At 41.0% G+C, this 26,022-nt stretch overlaps 1 protein-coding gene and 1 long non-coding RNA gene across 4 annotated transcripts in view; one reads left to right on the top strand and one right to left on the bottom strand.

Annotated features, from left to right (window-relative positions):
* CYTL1 (cytokine like 1) overlaps window positions 1-2,343 on the top strand; it is a 45,221-nt gene extending 42,878 nt beyond the window's left edge. For all 3 annotated transcript variants that reach the window (XM_075569550.1, XM_075569541.1, XM_075569532.1), the window contains one exon: window positions 43-2,343. In XM_075569550.1, coding sequence (XP_075425665.1) covers window positions 43-126 — 84 coding nt within the window. In that variant the 3' untranslated portion in view covers window positions 127-2,343. The remainder of the gene's footprint in view (window positions 1-42) is intronic.
* Window positions 1,410-25,310, bottom strand: LOC142465558 (uncharacterized). The gene is made up of 3 exons (XR_012787921.1): window positions 25,186-25,310; window positions 3,433-3,486; window positions 1,410-1,698 (listed from the first exon to the last, which is right to left on the bottom strand). It is a non-coding gene; the product is annotated as an uncharacterized LOC142465558 (long non-coding RNA).
* Window positions 25,311-26,022: the final 712 nt, after the last annotated feature.

Below are 26,022 nucleotides of genomic sequence, written 5' to 3'. Positions count from 1 at the left end.
CATACATGTTGTTCACTCTCCTTTCTTTCTTTATTTCTTCAGGACTTGGTCTTCTTCACTGATGATTGTGATGCTCTTGAACCCCATCTGTTGGCTTCCACTATCACCCCTGTTTTCTCAAGATAAACTGGACAGTGTTAATAAGAACAATTCCTAAATATTTATGACATCTGGAAGCAAAATGAATTGAAACACTACTGTGCTTGTTAATTAGATTAGCAAGAGCTGTCTATTATAATAACTGTAATGCATGTGTATCTCCATGCCTGTATTGAGGAGCCCAACTTGAGTCCAAGGGGTTATTTGCTAAACCTCAGTAGTCATTAATGATCAATAACAGACATTTTCTTGAATTACTGTTGACGATTCACGAAAAAGACCATATCAGTTTAATTAATAACCTATATATAAAAATATTTTGTTGTAAAGTTTATTGAACTATTCTGTTCTTGGCAACATCAAGCTACTTTCCTCAGACGTTGTGTCTCTTAAATCTGCATGCAGTAAGGGCAGTATTTATATAGAGTAATAGTTAATCTTAGGAGACAGTTACATTATGCATCTTTTTTTACATTATGTAGTATTTCTTTATATCTTAATAGTGTTTCTTTTACCATTTTTTAATCTCTGTTCTCTGTTTTTTTACTGTGTCAATAAATGTATCTGCCTAAGATTTGCATAAAGTGTAAGAAATTTGATAGAAGTTCCTTGGATTTGATGATGTAATTCCGCCACTGCCCAGGACATACTTGAAAATGAGAGGCAACTCACAATGTATTTTTTTATTCCTGGTTAAATATTTTGTAAATAAAAAAAATGGTAATACCTCATAAACCAGGAAGACTATTCAACACAAAGGGACTGGCGCAAGTGCAGCAAAATTGGAGCAAAGCATCTTGATACTGTACATTGACACAAAGTGGTACAGGATCAACATGCTTGAATTTAAATATATTTTGTGTGGCTTTATACACAATCCCCCGTTGCATCTTGTATTATGTCCGTGTAAAAGATGTTGTACCTGGTTGGCTAAATATTAATAACAAAAAAAATAATAATATACATATATACATTTAAAAAAAATCGACAGCACAAATCAGAAAACAAATGGTTTAATAAGTATATTTTAATATTGTAATGAGACACAATAAAGGGGTTTCTAATTGCTGATTTCTTAAGGAGTAATGTAAAGAGTTAACAGAAGGTTTAATCCTTTCAGTCAACACACGAAATGGATTCAGAGGGATTACTTCTTGACTCCATATCCACCTCCGTGACCTCCACCTCCGTGACCTCCACCTCCGTGACCTCCACTGCTTTGACAACCGTGACTTCCACCGCTTTGACCTACGTGACCTCCACTGCTTTGACACCCGTGACCTCCGCCTCCATGACCTCCATGACCTCCATGACCTCCACTGCTTTGACACCCGTGACCTCCACCTCCATGACCTCCACTGCTTTGACATCCGTGACCTTCACCTTCACCTCCGTGACCTCCACCTCCATGACCTCCACTGCTTTGACCTCCGTGACCTCCACTGCTTTGACACCCGTGACCTCCACCTCCGTGACCTCCACTTCCACCTTCATAACCTCCACTGCTTTGACCTCCATGACCTCCACAGCTTTGACACCCATGACCTCCGCTGCTTTGACCTCCACCGCTGCTACCCCCATGACCTTGATGGCAAGGATCTGATGAGAAATAAAAGTATAATTTGAGGAATAGCTGAGATACATTGATTACTTCTAAATGAAGGAAATGTAAGAAAAAAAATCAGATCATACAAAGACAGCTTACATAAAACAGAAATCCCCCAATTTGAGAGACTTTAATTAATTATGCACTAAAAGTAGGGACATAGAAGTGCATAGAAAATATTCACCTCTGACGTACTGGACATTTTGGGAATCCATAAATGAAGATACAGGTGACCCTACACATCTGTTAGGTCTCATTTAATCAAAGTCAGTCTCATTTGAAGTACGTCTCACTGATTGTTAGTATCAGGGGATCAATAAACTTCCATGAAGTCTAACCAATGTAAATCAGTATTTTTCGCTTAAAATTCCCTTCTAATTCTAAACTCCCCAAATTTTACAGACCTCAGTCTCTTCAAGTTGACATCATTGGAGAATATTTTTCATGTATCTCCATTTTAACAGTATGATTATAATCTAGGCCACTCTTTCTAGAGATCTACTCTGATAAAGCAAAGTGGAAAACAGTCCATCAAATTGACATCGAAATCAGGACTGTGTCATGATCACACTACTGACTTGGAGATAGCAAGAAGGTATAACAGCAATCAATAACAGAGGCTTAATTAAAAATTTGTTTGTATGTGGTTTTGGTTTAAATAAGTTTTGTGATTTGCTTCAGGTTTTGCCTACAATCTACCTATCTCTACTCAAGACTGGATTGGTTAAAAATGTATTTTTCTCACAATATTACAACATACTTTATTTTCCATGTATCTCCATCTAAATAGTATGATAATAATCTGGGCCAATCTTTCTCCAGATCTTACTCTGATAAAACTAAGTGGCAAACAGTCCAGCTAATGGGCATCGAATTCAAGACTGTATCCTGATCACTCTCCTGACCTGGAGATAGTTAGCAGGTACAGTGTGATGGCAATCATTAACAGAGGCTTAATAATTACATCACTAATAATACTATCTAAAGACTAAAGAACCTTCCATTGTGTTTTGGTTCTAAAAAAAAATGTGGGGTTCTGGTTGCTAATGTTGTTTTGTTTCCAATAAAAACATTTGTTTTTGTTATTTTTACCAAATTATGAACAGAACTCAAAAGAAGCAGGGACACGTGAAAATATAACAATAAAGAATAACAAAATACTAAAAATAAGTATACAATTCTAAAAACAATTAGGAATCTGAAAATATATCATTGAAAAACATTTGAAACAAAGTTAGATTTGTTACTGCATCATTTTTCTTATAAATACAAAACAAAAACATGAAAAAGTTTTATTACAAAACTAAAACACCCGTGAGGGTGCAAACCCTTATTGTATATAAATTATTGTAAATCTATTGCTATTTCAGTTTTAAAAAAAGAGTCAATTTGGAAAAAGGCAAAATTCTCTCGTACAATTACAGACAAGGAGAAGGCAGTGATATGAAGGAGATTGCTGGTTCAAATGAGCAGTTTATTCATAACAAGCATCATCAGGGTTTCTACAGTCATTCTTTCCTTTCTATTTTATGCTCAAGTTTAAAATGACTGTTGTTCCCCCATAGTAATAAAATATGGGTATTAATGAATTGTTTTATGATATATTGGGAGTACTGTAAAGAGAAAAAACACAAACAGTGTGACTGTGCATAATGCTGCACAATGATTTACAGGCCCTTCCGTAAACAACCGGATTAAGATCTGATTGACCAAGTAAATTTTCCTACCTGGACATTTTGGGGCAGGGCAGGCGTCCTTGCATGGATTAGCTGGTGCACACGCTGAAATGAGAGAGAATGAATATCACTGAGACAGTCACAGTAAGTGCAAATCCAGTATCTGTTTTATTGACCTCATAAATACAACTTGAATTTGTGATAGTTAATGGCCAATCATACAAAAGCGTTTGAAAACCTCCAGTAGGTGATTGGGGTTCAACAAGTACATTTCTGCCATTAAGTAAACAATAGAAAAGGTCATCCATCCATGTATCAGGGTGAATGCATAACAACGAGGGATTTGAGGAGAGTAAAAGAAGAAGCTACTTTTCACAATTCAGTGTTTGTGCCCCTCATGTTTTTCCATTTTCCTTACTTCCAAACACCCTGCAGTTCTGAGTTGCATTAACATTACAACATTTTAACAATCTGCTTCAAAATTAGGCACAATGCCTTGGTTCACATGTTTCATATATGTGATGGAAGCAAAAAATGTATCTTTTTATTTTGTTCACCTTTATTTTTATACATTTCCCTTGGCTTCTCTTTAATTTTTAAAAAAATTTTTACAATAATCTTGGCTTTTATTTGCTTCTGCAGAAACATCAGTTTATACTATGCTTACAATTTCCGTTTCAGGGGGAAAAAAATCTCTTTATCATGATAAATTTGGAACAGTTTACTTGACTTTCAAATGATCTTTAAGTATCTCCCTGATAAATAGAATAGCAACACCATAAAGAACTACAGTATGCACAGATTACAACTATCCTCTTTCCACTGTTGTTTAAGTACCAATACAATACAAATCTTTGCAACAACTATATACAGCTAACAACATCTCTTTGCCATTCAGTCCTGCCATTTGCATTTATAATAGAGGCATCAACTAGTAAATTCCATGTAACCCTATTCGTTATCATAAAGAATTACTTACGGTCAGAAGCTTTGCATCCACCACCCTTTGAGCCAGGCATTATTGCTCTTCTAGTTATAATCTGCTGTAGGGATGGAGATCTAGGCTGGTACAAGTCTAGCAGCAATGCCTGATGGTGCTGCTTTTATACACAACGTGAAGCCATTCAATTATTGACAAGTCCTGTTGGGAACCAATGGGATCCCTGTCCAAACATCTATAATTAATTATTTAGGATTCAATGCATTTTTGTTAAGTTGTTTGCTTTACTCCTGGGCAGGGTGTTTCTCAAATTTGTTTATTTTCTTTTACTCCAATAAAATAATGGGATTGTTGGTGTGTTTCTTTGATTGTCACTTTTGTGACTAATTTCCAGCACAATATGAGCATTATTAGCAGGCAGTGATACTTTGGAGACGTTCCCATACATGAGCTTTAAAGGCAACATAACTTCCTTCTTCAGGTCTAACCCACTGGAATTGCTTCGCAATACATGGCCTCGCAGCAAGGGGGTTAATTGGTCTTGTGACATAAATCACATGGATTAGTTGCACCTTTTAATTTACTAATCTATTTAAGAAAAGAATGTATATATACAGGTGGTCCTCGGTATCCAACAGTCGAATTTCCGTCGAATGCCTTATCCGATGCCGCGCAATGCAGTCCGCTGGACTCATTATCCCACGTTGGAACCACTTATCCGACACTCACCGCCGCAGATTAACATGGACCCGCAATCTGATGGTCCATTTATCCAATGGCGGTTTGCGGGACGCATTCCGTCACATAAACGAGGAACGGCTGTATATATATTGACCCTCTTACAAAATAGACTCTGTTTTCTGTCATTTTAGCATAAATATAACAAACTTTTTTTGTCATGGGGTGCAATTAGTTATGCTTTTCCCCGGGTTATAAGATTGTATGCCCAGACTGACGAGCAACTTTTAATAGTTTTTGAATTGAGAAACTCATAATGGCTTCAATTTTTTTTGTTATGGTTTCTTATCTGATTCTTTGAGAGTTTGCATTTGTAACAGACACTGAGTTCTTAGAATGTAATGATTTTGGTCGCATTCTTTGTGCACCTTAAAGCTTAATATAACTAATTCTACCCTATATTAGTGAATGTGAGAAAAAATAATAATTATGTGATACAGCCAGTATGTCATTTATTTTATTTCATAGTATGCACAAGAGATTGAGTGAAAGTGAAATAAGGATTCACAATGTATTCTTTTAGAAAGTGTAATACATTTCTTTTCAACGTGACACTAGGTATAGAGTAGCTATTTATTTCAATAATACCGTGCATTTGGAATATGCTTTTTAGACCTTGTATGTGTTTTTTTAATTTTGCACCTTTATGTTGATTACAGGACTTGCAGTGAGTGGTGAGGTGACGTCGTCTTACTCGTAAAGTCCGGCGTTCCTGCTCTCTATTGCAGTCTGCTTTTGCCTGCAGTCTCATGGTTACAGACGCTTCGTGACGTCGCCATGGCAACGGGAGACGCCGCAGAAGGCCGCTGTGCTTGCTGGCTCCACCTGTGGATGCGCATGCGCGGTGTGTATGGCAGTGACAGCCGGATGTAAACAGTGGAGCAGAGAAGCCGGGCTGATGCGCGGTGATGACGGGGCTCCTATGCGTCTGCAAATACTCCTGATTTTAATTGCTAACAGCTGGGTTTGATTGTACACACATGTTGGTGATGGGTATATATGTGTTTTGTGGGCATTGTTCTCTAGCACGCCCCTGAGGAAGGTCCTATACAGGACCGAAACGTTGGACTGTTTGTGCCTGTTTTTTGTGTTTAATACAATTTCTTTTGCATTATATCTTTGAGTGCTGTTCTTGTCTCCTGGTGGGACACCATGTTCACTATATATATATATATGTTTGTGTGTGTAATATAGGGTAGTATGTCTGCAATTGGTCTTCAAAATGCTGCCAATTAGGTCCTCGGCCCCACAAAAGCCGAGAAGATTTGGGTGATGTAGATGACATAGGCGCAAAGAAAAAGAAAAGAGGGATGGGAAAAATAACATAGGGTAGTATGTCTGTAAAGGGTCTTCAAAATAGGTAAGAGATGCACTTACAACAGGATACGGAATTTAGGCTTTTCTCCAGTACCTCTGGAACTTGATCTTTCACATGAAACCAGGAACCAGGATTTTCTATTCTCCGGGATAGTATAGCAATGATGAAATATCCAATCCTTTCTCCAAACACACTGGGACCAAAATGTAATAAATTCAGGAACCGGAAATATTCTTAAACCCAATCTGCTTGCAATTAGGAGAATAGTTGATAACTTCTTACACCAATTTATTAGGGATATATGTACAGCTTTCGGCGCCAAACCATAGACAACCAATGTAGGAATATAAAATAAATGATACACTTAATGTCCCGCAGCTAGAAATAAATACCAATGTATGTCAGGGATCCATAAGGAGCGTAGGTAGTGTATTCCTATTTATTATAATATATATAAAGCCAGAATTACAAATATCAGGACACATAAAAAATGCAAAGATATGCATAAGTAGTAGGAGATGTTGTAATGGATCAATTCCACTATAAGTCCGGAAGAGTATATACCAAGGCACACTAGCAACAATACCAGAGTCCCTTATGAGCTATATTACCTCAGCTCATGTGCAGGGTAAGGGAAAGAGGATATCCCATAAGAGCGTGGTGCCTCCGTCAGAGAGAGTCTTTAGATTGTCCTCCTTCTTCCGTCTACACTGACGCTCTTCTGGGTGGTGGAATTGGGACAGTATATCCCTGTACCCGACGGTACACAACCGACTTCTCCCCTCCCACTCACCGCTTCCGCGTCACATTGGACAGCCACTCCTTGTCTCGCGAGATTCTGATTGTAGTTCAACGATCAGACTCCGCTGTGTGTCGCTTCACTTCCGCAAGACTCCCAGGGCTTTCCTCTCAGCACGAAACTTTGCACAGCACTAGCCAGTACACCACAGATTCAAACGCTGCTGATCCTCTGGTGATCCTCTCCTACAGAAACCACACCCTACGCGTTTCAACTTCCGTCTTCATCAGGGGTTAATAATTCACTATCTCTCTCTGCCTCCTTATGTAGGCACCTCCTCCCTCACATTGGTTCAACAATTAAAGTGTTATCTCAATATTAAATCGTATGATAAGCTTAATAAAGACTAGATTAATAATAGATGGTCTTAAATAAATTGGAGCAAACCACACACAAAAAAAGCAACCAGATAGCAACATCACAATCTTGATCTCAATCAGTATGAAGAGCTATGGAACAAGATCAAAGCTGCAAACATAATAATATATAAAAACATATATATTCCAATAGTGATTATTCAAAGTATACATATGGAATAAACACACCCCATGAAAATTTGATATTAAATAAATTAACCCTTCATGGTATATGTATAATCTCTCTATACTCATTAAAGCTGCAGTTCAGTCAATATCCTGCATGTGTGGGTTTTTTTTTAATAAATCAGTTCTGTACTGTGAGAAAATACTTGTAGCATTTTCTTTTTTTTAAAAAAAACAACTTTGAAAGACAATTTTTTATGTATTCTAATGTAACGAGCATTTTTGTTTCTATAGCAACCCTTTAGAAAGGCACAACCCCTTCCTTTTCTGTAACAGGCTCTGGCACACCCCTTTGTGAGTCCTGCCCTCACCACAGCCGTGCACGAGCATGAGCACAAATGTATCAGTCATTGCCTGGTCACATGATCTTCCCCCAGAACTGACAGAGCAGCAGCAGCAGCAGCAGCAGCAGAAAAGGAGTAGCTCAGAATTAATTAATTAAACCTTATTGCATTGCACGTGTGTAGTTAATGTTAAATATTAACAACTCATTTAAAATCAAATCTGTATATATAATACTGTAAACAATATGTATATTTAATTTTGTGTGTATGTGAATGTGTACAATTCAATGTGTGTGTTATTAAAATTAATAATGGCTTGTTCTTGTATAGCGCTGCTAGTTTTACATAGCACTTTACAGAGACATTTTGCAGGCACAGGGTCCTGCGGCGCTTAGGTGTGTATGTATGTGTGTGTATGATATAGATATATATGCACACGCACGCATATACATGCACACATACACATGTGCACACGCACACATATACATGCGCACACGCACACATTCATGCGCACACGCACACATACACACACACATGTGCTCACGCACACATACATGCGCACACGCACACATACATGCGCACACGCACACATACATGAACACATATACACGCACACAAACATGCGCACACGCACACATAAACATGCACACACGTATACATGCGCACACACAAACATGCGCACATGCGCACATAAACATGCGCAAACGCACATATATACACACACAAACATGCACACACGTATACATGCATACACGCACACATATACATGCGCACACGCACACATATGCACACGCACACAAACATGCACACATATACATGCACACACGTATACATAAACATGCGCACATGCACACATAAACATGCGCACACGCACACATAAACATGCACACATATACATGCACACACGTATACATAAAAATGCGCACATGCACACATAAACATGCGCACACGCACACATAAACATGCACACATAAACATGCGCACACGCACACATAAACATGCGCACACGCACACAAACATGCGCACACGCACACATAAACATGCGCACACGCACACATATACACTGTGTGTGCGCATGTTTATGTGCGTATATATTTATGGTATTGCTTGACCTGAGGAAGAGGAAAACTCTTGAAAGCTTGTCCCATGACACAAAGTGTTGGTCCAAATAAAAAAAAGGTATCAATAAATACTGAAGAACTCTCTCTCTCTCTATATATATATATATATACAGTGCTCGACAAATACGGTCGCCAGGTCGCCAGGGGCAACAAGATTTCGTCTCCTGGCGACTCAGCCTCATGGCCGCGCAGCGCACGCGGTTCTATGCTTGTGTAAAAAAAAAAAACCTGTGCCCGAGGATTGGGACCTGGGGGTTGCTGATATCACGTCAGCAGCAGAGGAGCCGGTGAAGTCTGGAAGCGCTGCGGTGGAAGGAAAGCCGGGCGGCGCAACATTTTGGCGCGAAGCTGTTGGCACCGGGCCAGGAACAGAGCAGAGAGGTCGGAGAAAGTCCCAGAGGAGGCTGAGTGTGACCAGGGGACACAGAGGAGACACAACCCAATCGGGCTACAGGGGTAAGTGACTAAGGGCAGGTGTCTGAGACAAACTGCAATACCAGACAGCATCACAGGCCCCAGGAAAGCACAGACTCCCCTCCACTCCCACAGGGGCCCTGGTGTCAGTCACCCTCCCCCCCTCAACCCAGTCACCGCACACCCCCACACCCCAGTCACTCCCCCACCAGTCTGGAGGGGGAGAGAGAGAGAGTGTGTGTGTGTGTGGGGGGGGGGGGGGGGGGGCGGGGGGGGAGAGAGAATGTGTGTGTGTTGGGGGAGAGTGTATGTGTGACACCACAAGTACCCAGTCACCCACCCGCCCAGTCACCCACCTACCTAATTCAGTCAGTCACCTACCTACCTACCTACCTAGTCAGTCAGTCACCTACCCACCCAGTCACCTACCCACCCACCCAGTCACCTAAGTCACCTACCCAGTCACCTACCCACTCACCCAGTCAGTCACCCACCCCCTCTCTCTGTGTGTGTGTCTCCCCCCCTCTTTCTCCTCCCCCTCTCTCCCCCCCTCTCTCTCCCCCCCTCTCTCTCCCCCCTTCTCTCTCCCCCCCTCTCTCTCCCCCCTTCTCTCTCCCCTCCTCTCTCTCTGTCTCTCCCCCACACCCTCTCTGTCTCTCCCCTACACCCTCTCTGTCTCTCCCCCTCACCCTCTCTGTCTCTCTCCCACACTCTCTCTCTCTCCCCCACACTCTCTCTGTCTCTCCCCCACACCCTCTCTATCTTATTTGTAGTATAATGTAATACAATAAATAAACTTATGTCAAAAATGAATGTTCTTACTAGGAATTTATTCAATTTATTTTATTTATGTATTTTTTTAAAAGCGGGGTTGGGGGCGGGACTAGGGGCGGGGTTGGGGGCGGGACTAGGGGCGGGGTTGGGGGCGGGACTAGGTGGCGAGTAGATTTTTTGGTTCGGCGAGTAGATTTTTGGGTGATTTGTCAAGCACTGTATATATATATATATGTATATATATATATATATATATATATAAAAGAAAGAAAAAGACTGCGCTCCTTAGGTGTAAACTGACACTTAAAAATATACAAAAATGGATGTATTAAATGTAAATCAGCGTATGAAATATGGCATGGGTCTACAATGAAAAAAATATATAAAAAAAATATATATATATGGCTGATTGACTCACACTAATAAAATTACACACAATGTGATGAATGATAAATGCTGGATATGCAAATGGTAAAAAGCTGCTGAAAAAAATGCTAATCGATATATTAATAAAATAGCTATAAATAAGCAATGAGTGCCATGAAGTATCTAATGTTACACAAATGAAAACACTCTTGGATGGTGATACAATACTAAAAATAATTGATAGGTATACACAGATGTTAAATTATGAAAAAATCTAATCATTAAAAATGAAAAAATAAAAATAAAAATATTAAAAATAAAAATTGATAAAAAATGAAAAAATTAACCAAACCAAGGGTCCATATGTAGGATCTGGCTGCTCTCCGCAAGGAACAACGAACTCCCAGAAATCTGCGAACAACAAAAAAAGAAAGCGCCCGATCCTAGTGCAGCATGAAAAAATACAATTTAATAAAAATAAATAGAACCAACAAATGCAAACTCACAAACAAATGATTAATAAAAGCATATAATGAGTGTACTCATTCGCCAACCGCCCACGATATGTCTCTGCTTGTGCGCCGGTCTCTCCGTCTGTGTAGTCCCAGCTCTTCTAAACCGACATCCGACACGGGATACAGGTAAGAGACAGTCACAGCGCGACCCGGAAGTCCTCCACACCCGCAGTGCAATCTGGACGTGAGGTCAGGTTTGGTGATCGTGATCCCGCAAGACAAGGGATGTTGGAAATAGTCTCTCTATTGCCCTCAAATGTCCATAGTGATTGGGCAGTGTAGAATGAGTGAATATAGTATTGCCAGCGGAGGGAGAGAAGGACGGCATCCTGCAGCGAAGCTCGACCTCGGCAGAGGACAGTAGCCGGCGGCGGAGGGAGAGAAGGACGGTATCCTGCAGCGAAGCTCGGCAGCGGCAGAGGATAGCAGTGGTGGCGGAGGGAGAAGAGGACCATGTGAATGGGACAGGAGCGGGACAGGAGGGCGGTAGGGAGGAGTTACGCTGTAGCAGCGGCAGACACTGGAAGTCAGAGAATACTTCTGTCAGACCGCTTGTGTGTGTGTGTGCGCGCGCACACACACACACACACACACACAAAAGAAATGGAATAAAATTCCTAGTAAGAACTAATGGTGGGCGGGAGAGGGAGAGGGTGGGTGACTGGATGGGCGGGAGAGGGAGAGGGTGGGTGACTGGGTGGGTGGGAGAGGGAGAGGGTGGGTGACTGGGAGAGGGTGAGTGGGTGGGCGGGTTGAGGGTTTGTTAGAGGGTGAGTGGGTGGGCAGGCAGGAGAGGGTGAGTGGGTGAGTGGGTGACCGGTCGGGAGAGGGTGAGTGGGTTTAGAGGGTGAGTGGGTGGGTGGGTGGGCGGGAGAGGGTGAGTGGGTGGGTGGGAGAGGGTGAGTGGGTGGGTGGGAGAGGGTGAGTGAGCGGGAGAGGGTGAGTGGGTGAGTGGGAGAGGGTGAGTGGGTGGGCGGGAGAGGGTGGGCGGGAGAGGGTGAGTGGGTGGGTGGGAGAGGTGAGTGGGTGGGTGGGCGGGAGAGGGTGGGTGGGTGGGTGGGCGGGAGAGGGTGAATGGGTGGGCGGGAGAGGGTGAGTGGGTGGGTGGGAGAGGGTGAGTAGAGGGTGAGTGGGTGGGAGAGGGTGAATGGGTGGGCGGGAGAGGGTGAGTGGGTGGGTGGGAGAGGGTGAGTAGAGGGTGAGTGGGTGGGTGGGTGGGAGAGGGTGAGTGGGTGGGTGGGTGGGCGGGAGAGGGTGAGTGGGTGAGTGGGCGGGAGAGGGTGAGTGGGTGGGTGGGCGGGAGAGGGTGAGTGGGTGGGTGACTGGGTACTTGTGGTGACACACTAATATACACACACACACATATATATACACACACACATATATATATACACACACACATATATACACACACACATATATATATACACACACACACACACACACACACACACACACACACACATACATCCATATACACACACACACACACACACATATATATACACACACACATACATATACACACACACACACACACACATATATATACACACACACACATATGTACACACACACACATATACACACACACACACATACACACACACACACACACACACATACACACACACACACACATATATATATACACACACACACACACACACATATATACACACACACACACACACATATATATACACACACACACACACATATATATACACACACACACACACATATATATATACACACACACACATATATATACACACACACACATATATATATATACACACACACACACACACACATATATATACACACACACACAGACATATATAATCACACATACTCACCACCTTGCTGCCACCACTGCTCCGGGACACAACCCCTTCCCCCACGGGGGCAGCGCAACCCCCCTGCATCTCCCGCACGGGCAGGGAGGCAGGCACATGGATCGGAGTAGAAGGGAGACACATCTCCCGCTCGCCCCTCCCTTCCCCACCCCCCACAAGGCAGCGCAACCCCCCTGCATCTCCCGCACGGGCAGGGAGGCAGGCACAGGGATCTCAGCAGAAGGGAGACACATCTCCCGTGCGGGCAGGGAGGCAGGCACAGGGATCGGGGCAGAAGGGAGACACATCTCCCACTCCCCCCTCCCGACTGGCGGCACAAGCCCCCTCCATCTCGCGCAAGCTGACAGCCACAGGGATCGGGCAGAAGGGGGCACCACACAGCGGCAGAACGGGAGCGAGCACACGTCACTGGGAGACTCATGAATATTCATTGCCGGAGGCAAATTATAAACAAAACCCAGCTTTTAATACGTCACAAAAATTTCGCTGATCAGGATATGGAGAACGGATTGACTGACAGCTATACAGTTCTTTAGGTAAATAGAGATTGCACACATTAAACTATTAAAGTAAAAAAATAAATTAAAAAAAAAAAAGACTGAACTGCAGCTTTAATCCGAATAACACAAAATATACATTTTTTTTAAAATTGGTATCAGAACTTGGAATAGACCTAATATTACAAACCCTTTAGGTTACCAATATAACAGAGCCATAAGGATTATAAAATTCATAGCCCCATATAATGAAACATCCCTGTTAGGAACGATATATAAAGTTCTAGAAACATGACAAAGCATTAGAAACACATGAACCATTATTATAATAAGAGTTCCAAATAAGCATTAAGCTTGAAAATTGTTGTAATGAATCATATTTTGAATAATAGGACATGTAAAGTTAATAAATCATAAGGGTTCTCAATGCAAACAGATATACAGAAATCCAAACATAATAATGATTATTGGAAATACATCCAGAAACATGACATCTACATGATGATATTATGAAGATTCATAAATCGAACAATTTATCTTAAAGACACTATGAGAAATGGGTACCCCTCTTAGGGATCTTAATTCAAACAATTGATATTGTATGTAAATGCACCTAAAGACATACAATACATTCTGATATTGGGAGAATTCCTAAAACGAACAATTAGCATAAACATACTGCAAAAATATTTAAATCGGACAATAATAGATAACCCTTTAAGGGATCTTAATTTGTACAAGTATCAACAATCTAATCACAATAGTAATTTCTATAGGTACACCTGGAGACGCAAGTTATACGTATGACTGAAAAATATCTTACATCGAACAATTATCACATAGAGAGAAAATATTAATTCGAACATTTAACATGAGACAGTGACGATGGTCATATGAAAAAGTACCATTAAATACTCTAAACAGCACTGATATGATATCAATTCAGAAATGGAATGAACAGTACACAATGCAAAAGAAGGAAACACACAAAATGGAGTCAGAACATTCTATTGGCTCCTAAGATCTCAATGAAACACTTTAGTCTCTAAGGAAGGATCCCAGATCTATGTCAATATTGAGACCATACGGAGCACCATCTCCTACTATTTATGTAAATCTTTGCATTTTTAAATGTGTCCTGATATTTGTAATTCTGGCTTTATATATATTTTTAATAAATAGGAATACACTACCTAGGCTCCTTATGAATCCCTGACATACATTGGTATAAGAAGTTACAATCTATTCTCCGATTGCAAACAGATTGGGTTTAAGAATATTTCCGGTTCCTGAATTTATTACACTTTGGTCCCAGTGTGTTTGGAGAAAGGATTGGATATTTCATCATTGCTATACTATCCTGGAGAATAGATAATCCTGGTTCCTGGTTTCATGTGAAAGATCAAGTTCCAGAGGTACTGGGGAAAAGCCTTAATTCTGTATCCTGTTGTAAGTGCATCTCTTACATATTTTGAAGACCCTTTACAGACATACTACCCTATGTTATTTTTCCCATCCCTCTTTTCTTTTTCTTTGCGCCTAGGTCATCTACATCACCCAAATCTTCTCGGCTTTTGTGGGGCCGAGGACCTAATTGGCAGCATTGGAATAGGGAAAGCAATTTACTGGTAGCACCTCCTCTGGTATATTTTTATTGTGTATTATATTCCCGAATTTTTATGATATTGTTAGTTTGAAATTAGTTTTTTTAGCGCTTATTGTTCTTTCATACACACACATGTGTGTGTGTGTGTGTGTGTGTTTATATATACACACCCACATACATACGTTCTAAGTCACACTGCTTTGCAATTTGTCACAAATTATATTTAGGTTTTTATCATTTTGCATGAATGAACCACTTTAGAGAGTGACAAAATGCTAAGAAGTTTCACTTCGTACACCTGTGCTGTCCTTTTTTTATTGCCTAATCCGCCTTCGAATTCCAAGGTGCGGAACGGATTTTGGAAAAATCTGTGAAGTAAATCTGCGGAATGGTTTCCGGCTGGTTCATCCAATCTCTAGTATTTATAAATCTGGGTAGCATTTGCAGCTTGGTAGGCACTTATTTAGGAAAGATTAAGCGACTAATTCTAACAGCTGCAATGTATAACTGTAAGTACTGTATTGTATTGACAAAGTGTAACAATTAAATACATTCATTGAAATGTACCGAATGCCACCTGGTGGACAAACTGCAAAATACCCTTTAAAACAAAATTGGTGAATTATATAGAGTTCTTTATATCAAGACCCCCAAAAGTGTGTGGAAAAAAATGTGTCTCCCCTAATTCCTCCTATTGACATTCTTTAAGTATTCCGCTGAGGAATGGAACCCTAAAGCAGTTAACACCCATGTAAAATACCTCGATACATCCATTTTAATGTCAAAATACATATTTAGCATGATACATAGCCCCCATACATGTTTTATTTATACTTTATAGGCAAGTTACTTCTTCCATTGTATAAACTTACAAATATATATGTTTTCTGAATATGGATTTGTCAGGTCTGTATCAAACTTCTTACAAAGGGAAAATTGTGAGAACATGTTGGTAGATTACACAACTGTAAGTTAAAAAGGAACTCAAACAATCTTCAGTGTGTGAGAGACAGTTATTTCTTCTCTTATCATTTATGACATTCTGAAATTAAAATGTGTGAAAACAGCTAATGCAGGGTTTGCATTTTCACATTTTCTATTACATAAAAGTACATTTGAGATTAGAACACATTACAAATGTGTTCTGAACGCAGCTCCTAGTCTGCTGGAATCTCCAAAATGAAATATTAGTAATGAGACCGCAGATCTGGACATGGGCATACACATGAGGACAACTTTTTAGTCTAGATCCCTTTAAAAAAATCAGTTTCCCTAAAGCTTTAACCTATTATACTTTTTATATTGTCCAGATTTGACTGTGGAAGTATATAGTTACGTATAACAGTGTTGACAAACAGATCAGAGAAGTATCCCCATAGCACCCGGCACTCAATGCTGGAAAAATTACTCTAGACAACAATGGTCCAGTAGGAACAATTACCTATTTCAACAAATGTATAGGGGGTTAGTAACTCCTCCTCCCCTGAAGAAGCGTAGCCTTACGTGAAACGGTCGTCGGGAATAGACATCATTTGTTGACGTCATCAGAGGTGGCGGAATTCAGTGGTTAGCTGCACGGAGAAGACAGGCTTGTATCATACGCCAAGTCCAGACATAGACTCAGCACAAGATTTGCTGTGACTACGCAGCATTTCGGGGGCTTTAACACGTTTAATAGCCCCGTATCTCTTCCCTTTGTACATACATACGCTAGGCACTGTATACCTACTATTTGTAACAAACGCAATCTTTATGTTACAATTGGCATAGGGAATGCTGAAAAGCTAGACATCTAGCTAATCTGTCAGCTATTTACATGCCTACCTACATGCTTTGATAGAGGATATAGCATATTTAAAGGGATATTTAAAGGGATATTTGCAAAATAATATATATATATATATACAAGCCAAAGAATGTTATACCAACTAACCTGAATTTACCTATTTAAAGGTGACTTTTTGTCAAAACCTCTATGATATGCAGCTTGACATGAATCACTGAATTGCCATATTACATATATGAGAGTCACTGGAGTTCCTATCAATGAAAGATAGTTTACTGAACTACCACTGACCCTAACAGCCACCTCGGAATGGGGTATTTTAATAGTTTTGAATGAAGTATATATGCAATATTTCTGTTTTGTATCTTTTTTTCACATATACAGAGGCCCTACTGATTGCCGGGTGAGAACGTGGGGCGTCTGTAGTGGTTTCGTACCTTCTCATTTCCACCGCCCACCTCCTTCTATAGCATTGCAGCGTCAAATGACGATATGTTGCCATGTCAACGTGAGGTCACATGGCGCCTCTCTGACATGGAAAAGCGTTGTCACATGACGTTGCCGCATCATTACACGCCGCAACGCTGCAGAAGGAGGAGGGCGGTGCTGCAGGAGGAGGAGGTGGCCCGGGCAGCAAAAATGTACATGCCTGTGGGAGGCAAAATGTTAAATCCACCACTGGATATAAGGAAGGGCAGAGGAGTTTAGAGACTTGTTAATAATCTTGTTATGTTGAGTATCTCATAATATAGATAAGTTTTAATGGAACAATTTGAGAGTTTTTTTCACTTATAGGGGCCTATTCTAATAGCTTCAATAAGTTAATTTTGCTACCCACGGAAAACATGGAGGACAAAGATGAGGATGATGGTGGCCTACATCCCGGCAGGGGTAAGAACAACTGCATAGGATCGGCGTGCTAAGGGTTAACATTTGCGTGTACTTTGTGGAACGTCAACCCCACCCACTGGAATGTTAATGAGTAAAGAAGACAAAGAACTTTGTGTTCACAGCTAAATTGAATCTCAACACCCCCAGTGTACATCTGCATTTCCCCCAAAGGTGGACAGTCTTTGGCGCAGCAGAAGGACAGCTAAAGGGTCTGAGCTGTTTGCTGCCGTTCGCTGATGTTTAGTGATGTTAAAGCTGCTCTCTTTCAATCTGAATCTCATCAGCCCCTTTATCCCTTGTACCCAATATTTCAACTTTATCTGTCCATGAAATGCCTGTGAATTGACTGTATAACCTCTGTTCTTTTAATGTAACCATGTATTTTTATAATTCTGTTCCCAGGACATACTTGAAAATGAAAGGCAACTCTCAATGTATTACTTTCTGGTAAAACATTTTTATAAATAAATAAATACATTTACTTTATTCTGGCTGGGTAAAAGTTTTATTTTTAATTATAAAATGTGCTATTATCCAGATCTGGATAATAGGGATTTTGCCCATTACTGTACTTTATGTGTTGGGTGATGGTGGTGGTGGTGGGGGGTGGGGGGTTGTTGTGGGTTGTCCTGAAAAGGAAGTATTCATGTTTCTCAGCTACACACAATTCACTATCTTAAATACCTAAGGTCAAACTCCCAGATATTGAAAATATAGTATTGTCAGAGCATGACCTGATTTGGCTATAGGCAGGAAGCTGTCACTGCCAAAAGTATGGAAATTCCAGAGTATGGAGGGCGTCCTCGTCTATGGAGGGCGTCCTCGCCTTAGCTGTTAATAACCGCTATAGTTATTAAGGGTTTACCCACGTTACCCACACGGGAGGCCTAACCACTCACCCCGGACCCAGTATACCCACCCTGTACCTTTTGAACGGCATAGTGGTACATCATACCCATATAATATGAGGGTGATAAACCACTATAGCAGTCAATGGACAGCCTAATAAAAATACATGAAGGCCCAAAATACACTATAATAAAACATACACAAGCACCTAAACACCACAATTCAATAAATAAAAGCACTAGCCAATAAATTCAATTAATAAAAGCACTAACATATTAGAATTTTGTGACCTGTTCCAGATCTTCAATGTGTATGGCGTTGGATTAAGTTTGATGACATCACGGTATGAGAGCTTCCTAATACCCCTGGATTCAGAGGGCCAATGCGTCTAAAGGTAAGTAAAATATTGAAAGTATGTTATTGTTTTTACAGGTTTTTTATTGTATTTCTTTCGTTTAATGTATTTCATTGCCCATTGACTGCTATTGTATTAATCTGTGTCCGTTTAGGGTACATATTGTAATGTTTATTGGGGGGAAAGGGGGTGATGAAGGGCCAAGTACCCGCTTCACTCACCTGCTTCACTCACCCCCTCTGCCCCCAATAAAGCTGCTGTTGTTCCTTAATCCCTTCATTGCCTTAGCGGTTAGCCGCTAAGGTAATGAAGTTGCCTGTAAATGCATTTTTATTGCATGGGATTCATGCCGGGTGCCTCCGGTGCTGATATTAATGGATATCAGCTCTGGAGTCTCCCGGCATCAATCCGATGCAGGAAAAATGGATTATTCTTTCTAAATCCCGTCTCGCTGCTTATCGGCAGCTTTTCACCACCCTTTTGTCTACTTTTCCTGGCGAGACGATTTTGAGAGGAAATCTCAATTTTAGTGCCGCAATTAGCCTCAATAAGCTAATCGAGGCTACTAGAATAGCACGAGTTTGAAAAGCTGGCGATAAGTGGCGATAAGTGGCGATAAGTGGTTTATCGTTGTGCGTTTGGCGATTAATTTCTTTTTCACCAATAAAATTTGCCGAAAAGCTCTCTTATCGCCGACTTATCGGGGCTTGCTGAATAGCAGTAGTCTTTTTTGGCGATAAGGTGGTGATATATGGCTTATCGCTGCTTAGTGCATAGGCCCCTATAGCTCATTCATTATTTGAATAAAAAAATTAGCGACCTTCTGAGGATCTGTCCCTCAGATTTTTAGAGAATGGGGATCTTTGGGTATATGTAGATTACACTAATTATATAGTATAGAGAGGAGCTCAGAGCTTTCTTTTCAGGATGCACAGAGTTAAATATCCCTGAAGAACCTTCTTTAAATATATGCAACTTAAAAAACAAGAAATTAAGTTGATCAACTAGGGGCCAAAAATATAGGGAGTGTAAACAATAATTATGAATCAAGTGGGTGCAATATGTGATTAGATATGATATCAGAGCAAATTGGAGGGAAAAGATATGCCTGCCGAAAATCACTTTTATGCACACCACTATATAAAATATACCTTTTAATAAATCTATTAAAACATGAACCAAAATATCTAAAATGAGTACTTAAATAATTAGTGGCTATTGTTAGAGACAAAGGTACAGCAATATTGGCTAGATTCACGTTAAAGATGAACCATAGTGTCCTAATAGAATGCACTGTATAAGGGTAATAGTTATAACAGCTAGATGACTATATTAATCACTGAGATAAAGTAAGAGGTATTGATATAATACACTTTACTAATGGGCGAATTATCAAATGGTGGCACCAAACTAGGTCATTGTATATCAGGTAGGCAGTATAACTAGTATGCAATAGATATTACTTACTATAGATTGGCCAGTTATTAAGCTCTATATAAACATGGTGCCATCCATAATAGCTGGACAACCACACTAGTCAGGTGAAATACCTGTAAATGAAGAGTATATCAGATGTACAAGTTGTCACGAGAGCTTGCGACAGGCTGTAATTGACACCAAAACTATATATAAATATATATATACCTGGGTTTGAACTGGGACGAGACTTAGATATAACAAATATAATTTATTCCTTGATAAAGGTGAACACAGCAAATATGTACAAATAACAGGCAAAATATAGACACTTACTTAAAATGGAAATGATGAAGCAGTCATATCTGGACTGGCAGTTCATACAGCACTCTTCATAGTCATCAAGACACCAAAGACATGAAAGACCTCTGGCAGGAAGACAGTGCATAGCGTTTCTCTCAGCAATCAGGAAATCATTCAGCAAACGAAGACAAAGGATATTTGGGTGGACAGCAGTTTATAAACCTTTCTCCTTCTATTCTTAACCTTAAGCACAGGGGATTGGTTTTAAATTACCTCCAGCCACTCACTAACGTGGGAAAGCATTCTGACCCATGCCCCCCTGCTAGTTGGCCCATTCGCAGTAGAACTCTGGGGGTCTCATTTCTGAAGCCCCACATTTACATCAGGAATGCCAGCCAGTCTATCCAGTTGGCTTTATGGTAGGAAAACCTTTGTTGGAAGGTGTTAATCTGGAACACTTAAGACCTGTTCTGGTTTGGGCCTCGGATAAACAGTGAGGGTGACAAAACTCTTTGAACAGCACTTAAATCCCAGACATAGCGGCGTCCCCAGGGCCATCTGCTACCTTATGGCCCAAAAGAATTTCCTTTTGAACTTATCCATACCTTAGGATACACTATTAAGCATAAAACATAAACATATTAAAATATCCGGTTCCGTTAGGTCTAGCAGGTCCAAACTTTCCAGTTCTCCTTGCCAGAACTGGGACACCATATGGTCCAAAAAGCGACTTGCTACGACCCAAGAAACCGGAGTTACACAAATGCACATTAAATCATTTTAATACAAAAATCTCCATTGACAAAGAAATCTCAGCTTTTCACTAAATCCCCATTGAAAACAACGGGCAGCTCCGCCATAGACTTTCAATGGTAAATCGCCGCCATTGAAGTCAATGGGGGTTTTCTGCCATTGAAGTCTATGGGAAAAGTCCCGAAATTCAAGGGGGTCCATACTCCGTATGGTTGGTCTGAGGGGGCTGGAAATGGGCATGCATTAAAGCCAGAATCTTGGCTACATGTCACCCAAATCCCATCCCTCTGGGCATTCCAGAACCGGAGATATGGACTTACACATTTCAACATTTTACACTTAGTAATTTTTCTGAGCTGTTTCTGCCGCCGCCATTGAAGCCTATGGCGCGACCCGCTCTATCTGGTTCGACCCTTATCGGGGGTCCAGGATTCGGGGACCCGGTGGTGGTCGAGTGGGGGGATGCCTAGGAACTAGGGGCAAAAAGAATTTTATCCCTAGGTGCCCTAGAACTGTTTATTCCCCCGCTAATTGACGTTGAACTTGACCCAGTGATTTTAGCTCTTTTGAAGGACATTGTATCCGCTTTGCGGTTTGCGGTCTGGACGGCAGCCAACTAGGTTACCTCGAGGCATCTCCATTGAAGTCAATGAGCCCATTGACTTTCAATGGGAAACCGCCGCTCTCCCTCTCGGGCACCACCTGCTGGTCACTACAGGAAACAGGACTAAAACAGCACAAATTCCTATTGGAATGCATTGAGCCCTAATGGCGGCCAATGGGGACCTGCAAAATGGTGCCTGAAAAGGCGGGAAAATTACACAAAGAGCTATAATCATTAAAGAACTATTAACCCTTGTGCTCCCGGATAGATTCTAGTGTGTGTGTGATGCAAACACTGAGTAACCAGACAATACAATGGAACAGGGGAACATGCATTTACATGTCATAACAAGGGTTACATCACATTTCTGGACCTCAGCCCAGTTAACCCCTTGTCTCCTGGTGCGGTCAGGGGTGGCCAAATGGGGTGTAACCCCTTTAATCCCGGGCCAAATCCCCTCCATCGTCACACAAGTAATAATAATTACTTAGTGGCTGCACCTATGATAATATATGCTAATGCTGCTATTCTCCTGTCAAGCCTCAAATAATGTGAGTCAAATCACACCACACCCCCACCCCCACGGTAACGAAAGACAGAGGACCCCCAATAAAGGGGTAATCACCAGCCAAAAGGACAGCACAACCACTGCACCGGCAGAACCCTGCAGCAGGTAAGCTACTAGGTTAAACAGGGCTTCTACAATGTTACTGATCAAAGATTGGAATAAGATGATCCCAAAGGATAGAACCAGTGTATTACCTATGATCGTCTGTCGCAAAATGTAAGCGGTAGATAGATGAGACCAGCACGATCACCTCAAATCCCAGGGTTAATATAAAGTTTGCTCACAAATAATATTGCACTGAAGGTAAAGGTATTACCTTGTGAGAAAGGGAGATGCATCTGTATATGGCCAGTGTCTCACTGAGTGTAAACAGCTGATAGGACCAGCAATAAAAACGGTACATTCACTGCCTGCTAGTACGGAAATGATAGCTGTCAGCTGTGAGAGATGTATGCCAATATAACCTATACTCGCTGATTATATATTTACAATAAATCAACAAATTGCTAATGTCTGAGTAGTATAAACAGGACAAGTAATGCTTTAATCACGGAAATAAGTATTGTAACTGCACAAACATTAAGCATATAAATCAGCAGCCGGTATGCATTAGCACTGTATCATGGTTCTAGACTAGTGGTATACATTTGCTAGTCCCTACAGTGCATTAATATAAAGTATAAAGTACTTCAGATTAACAAGACACGTCCCAACGTATGTTTTACTCCTGTAAAGGAGCTTCATCTGGGCAGTAAGCATGGGTCTCACAGGTGCGCTTTAAAAACCCAGGCGTTGTCATGACAATCTCAGAGGGTTATTACAAGACAAGCAACAACATTTCATGACAGCGCCATCTATTGGTATGTATACAAATTGCACTTAAACAATAAATAAATAGATTGGTGCAAATAAATCAGACCAAAAATCAAATAATAATAATGTGAATAAAGCACAGAATGATAGATATTATCATGGATGTAGAAGCCCATAAATTGAAACGGTCTATAAGGGTAAAGATAAGGATTATATCAATGAACCACAATGAAACTGGTTATAAATGGTATTAATCACCGTATACAGAGTCCTTAGAAAACCTCCAGATAAGGCTGCAGCCTCGCTGCCACTGAGCGTGCTCATGCTGGAGAGCGGTGATGTCACCAACTCTCCAAGCATGAGCGCTCGGCTGTCCTTCTGCAATTTGCAAGCAGGGGGCATTGCGTTTAAGGGAAGGGGGTGTAATTGGCTGGATCGGGACGTGTTATTGAAGGAACTATCGTGAAGTCATTTTGGATCATATGATCCTTTTGAGCACGTGGAAATCAAGTATGTGTCCCATAAAGTCAAAAACGGAGCACAGCAGCATGAGAATGCTGTGCTCCGTTTTTGACCTTATGGGACACCTACCTGATCTATCTTGCTGGCGTGAGGCACGCACCACCTCTGGAAGAGCTGCTACTTCAGTGAGTACTTACCTGTTTACTCCCATTGTCATTGTATATTTTGCTTCTTTGATTAGGCAGGCATGACCCTTATGGTATATATATAGGTCTGCCACCTTCTCTGGGACATTATACCACTGCTGTACATATGCATTAACTGACAGGAGTACAAAATATACAGGTGTTATAAAAGTCTCATGTAGCTTGGATTTGAGCTCTATTCTCTGGTGTGCAATTACCTATTATGGACTTTATTTGTTTGTTTGCCATGACCATTACTGAGCCCTGATATTGGGACTAGTTCCCTGGAACTCCACTTGGAAATCAATTTTCCATGTTGCCCAAGCGCTGAGCATTGCCGAGCGTACGTGCACGTGCGCGCGCATGAAGCTTCAGCGTGGCCATGCTCATTAGATGACATTAAAGTGAGCACACCAAACGCCAAGCATGAGAGCGCTCTGTGGCAGTGTGGCTGCAGCCTAAAGTAAACAGCAGAATGATGTGAGCTATAGTACTGTACACAAAGTTACACCTCAAATAAAGGGGGTGAAGGTGAACCCTAATTGAGGCCATTCGGCTTCTAGGTTTAAATTAATTCAGCCTCAGTTTGCAGTAGTCGACTGTCAATATCTCCTGCCCTTACCATACTATGCAGATGATAGATACCAACAAATGCTAGACACTTGACATCCCCCTGATGTTTTGAATTGAGGTGTCTTACGACTGGTGTCAGAGAAAACACAGGAAATAGAGCGCACTAATATGGTGTGAAAAAATGTGAACTGTGAGTGTTATAAATGTATCCAATGAAACAAATAAGGAACAGTATAAATAAAAGTGGGGATAATAACTGATATGAAGTGTATATATTGGAAGAAACACAGGCGCAAATAATGATAAACGAAATAGATAACCAAATAACGTTTACATGAACATAGCTAAGATCGTATAAAAAGAGTTAAATCACCAAGTAGGAGAGGAACTTGTAAATGAAGAGAAAAAACAAATATGGTGAAGTATTATGCTTGTATTGATGTACAGCGCAAAAATAGCCAGCTACTTACAAAGTAGCAGACAATACAGGCATCTAGGATAAACAATCCTGTCTTTGCTACGATGTTGGTTGGTGGCAGGTCTGGTCTCCATGAGGAATGCCGGAACACCGCACACAGTCGCGGCTGCCTTTAGTCACTTGCTCCCAGTCCACCAGATCTCGCGATAAACACGAGGATGAAACTTTGTGGTTCAGTGAAACTTTGTGTTCCATTGACGGGAGGGAATGTAGGAGCACTGGCTAATACCTAGCGCATACGCAAATAAGTCGCTGGTATGAGGTATAACGGAGAGTCAGTGTAAAGGCTAGAAATAGATTTCGTCAAAGTACCCTTAGCCCTACGCGTTTTGTCTTGAAGGAAATACATCTTCAGGATATAATGCATACTCTGCAGTGAGCTCATAATAAAGGTGGTCATAGACCATGGAAAAACACTGCATACTGCATATGAGAATTTAACCAGACAGATAAAATAGCACAATGATAATATATTCAAACCCATATTAACTAATTCAACTTTTAATAGAGATTAGCCCCTGAGGAAGACTTTGCAGTGGAAACGCGCATTGGGTGATATCAGTGACCATAAAAGGAGCCATTGTTGATGACATCTAGAGTGGAGGACAGCTTTAATCAGCCCAGTACCTGCTGTGACGGCCGCGGTGCGGATGCTGTTGCTGTAATATCTTGTCTGACCATATGACCCAGTGTGGTCTAAATGCTCACAAACATAGGCACTTATGTAAGTGGAATACTTTGTGTTTTTATATTAAAAACAGTACTATACTATTTTGCTTTCCCCCTCTTTTGTATGTGGAATTTCCCCCTCTCTATGTGGATCTGGAGT

Source organism: Ascaphus truei, chromosome 1 (genome assembly GCF_040206685.1).
Source record: "Ascaphus truei isolate aAscTru1 chromosome 1, aAscTru1.hap1, whole genome shotgun sequence".
NCBI lineage: Eukaryota > Metazoa > Chordata > Amphibia > Anura > Ascaphidae > Ascaphus > Ascaphus truei.
The sequence above is the reverse complement of the archived record's forward strand: the minus strand, read 5'-3'. Positions and strand labels throughout refer to the sequence as shown.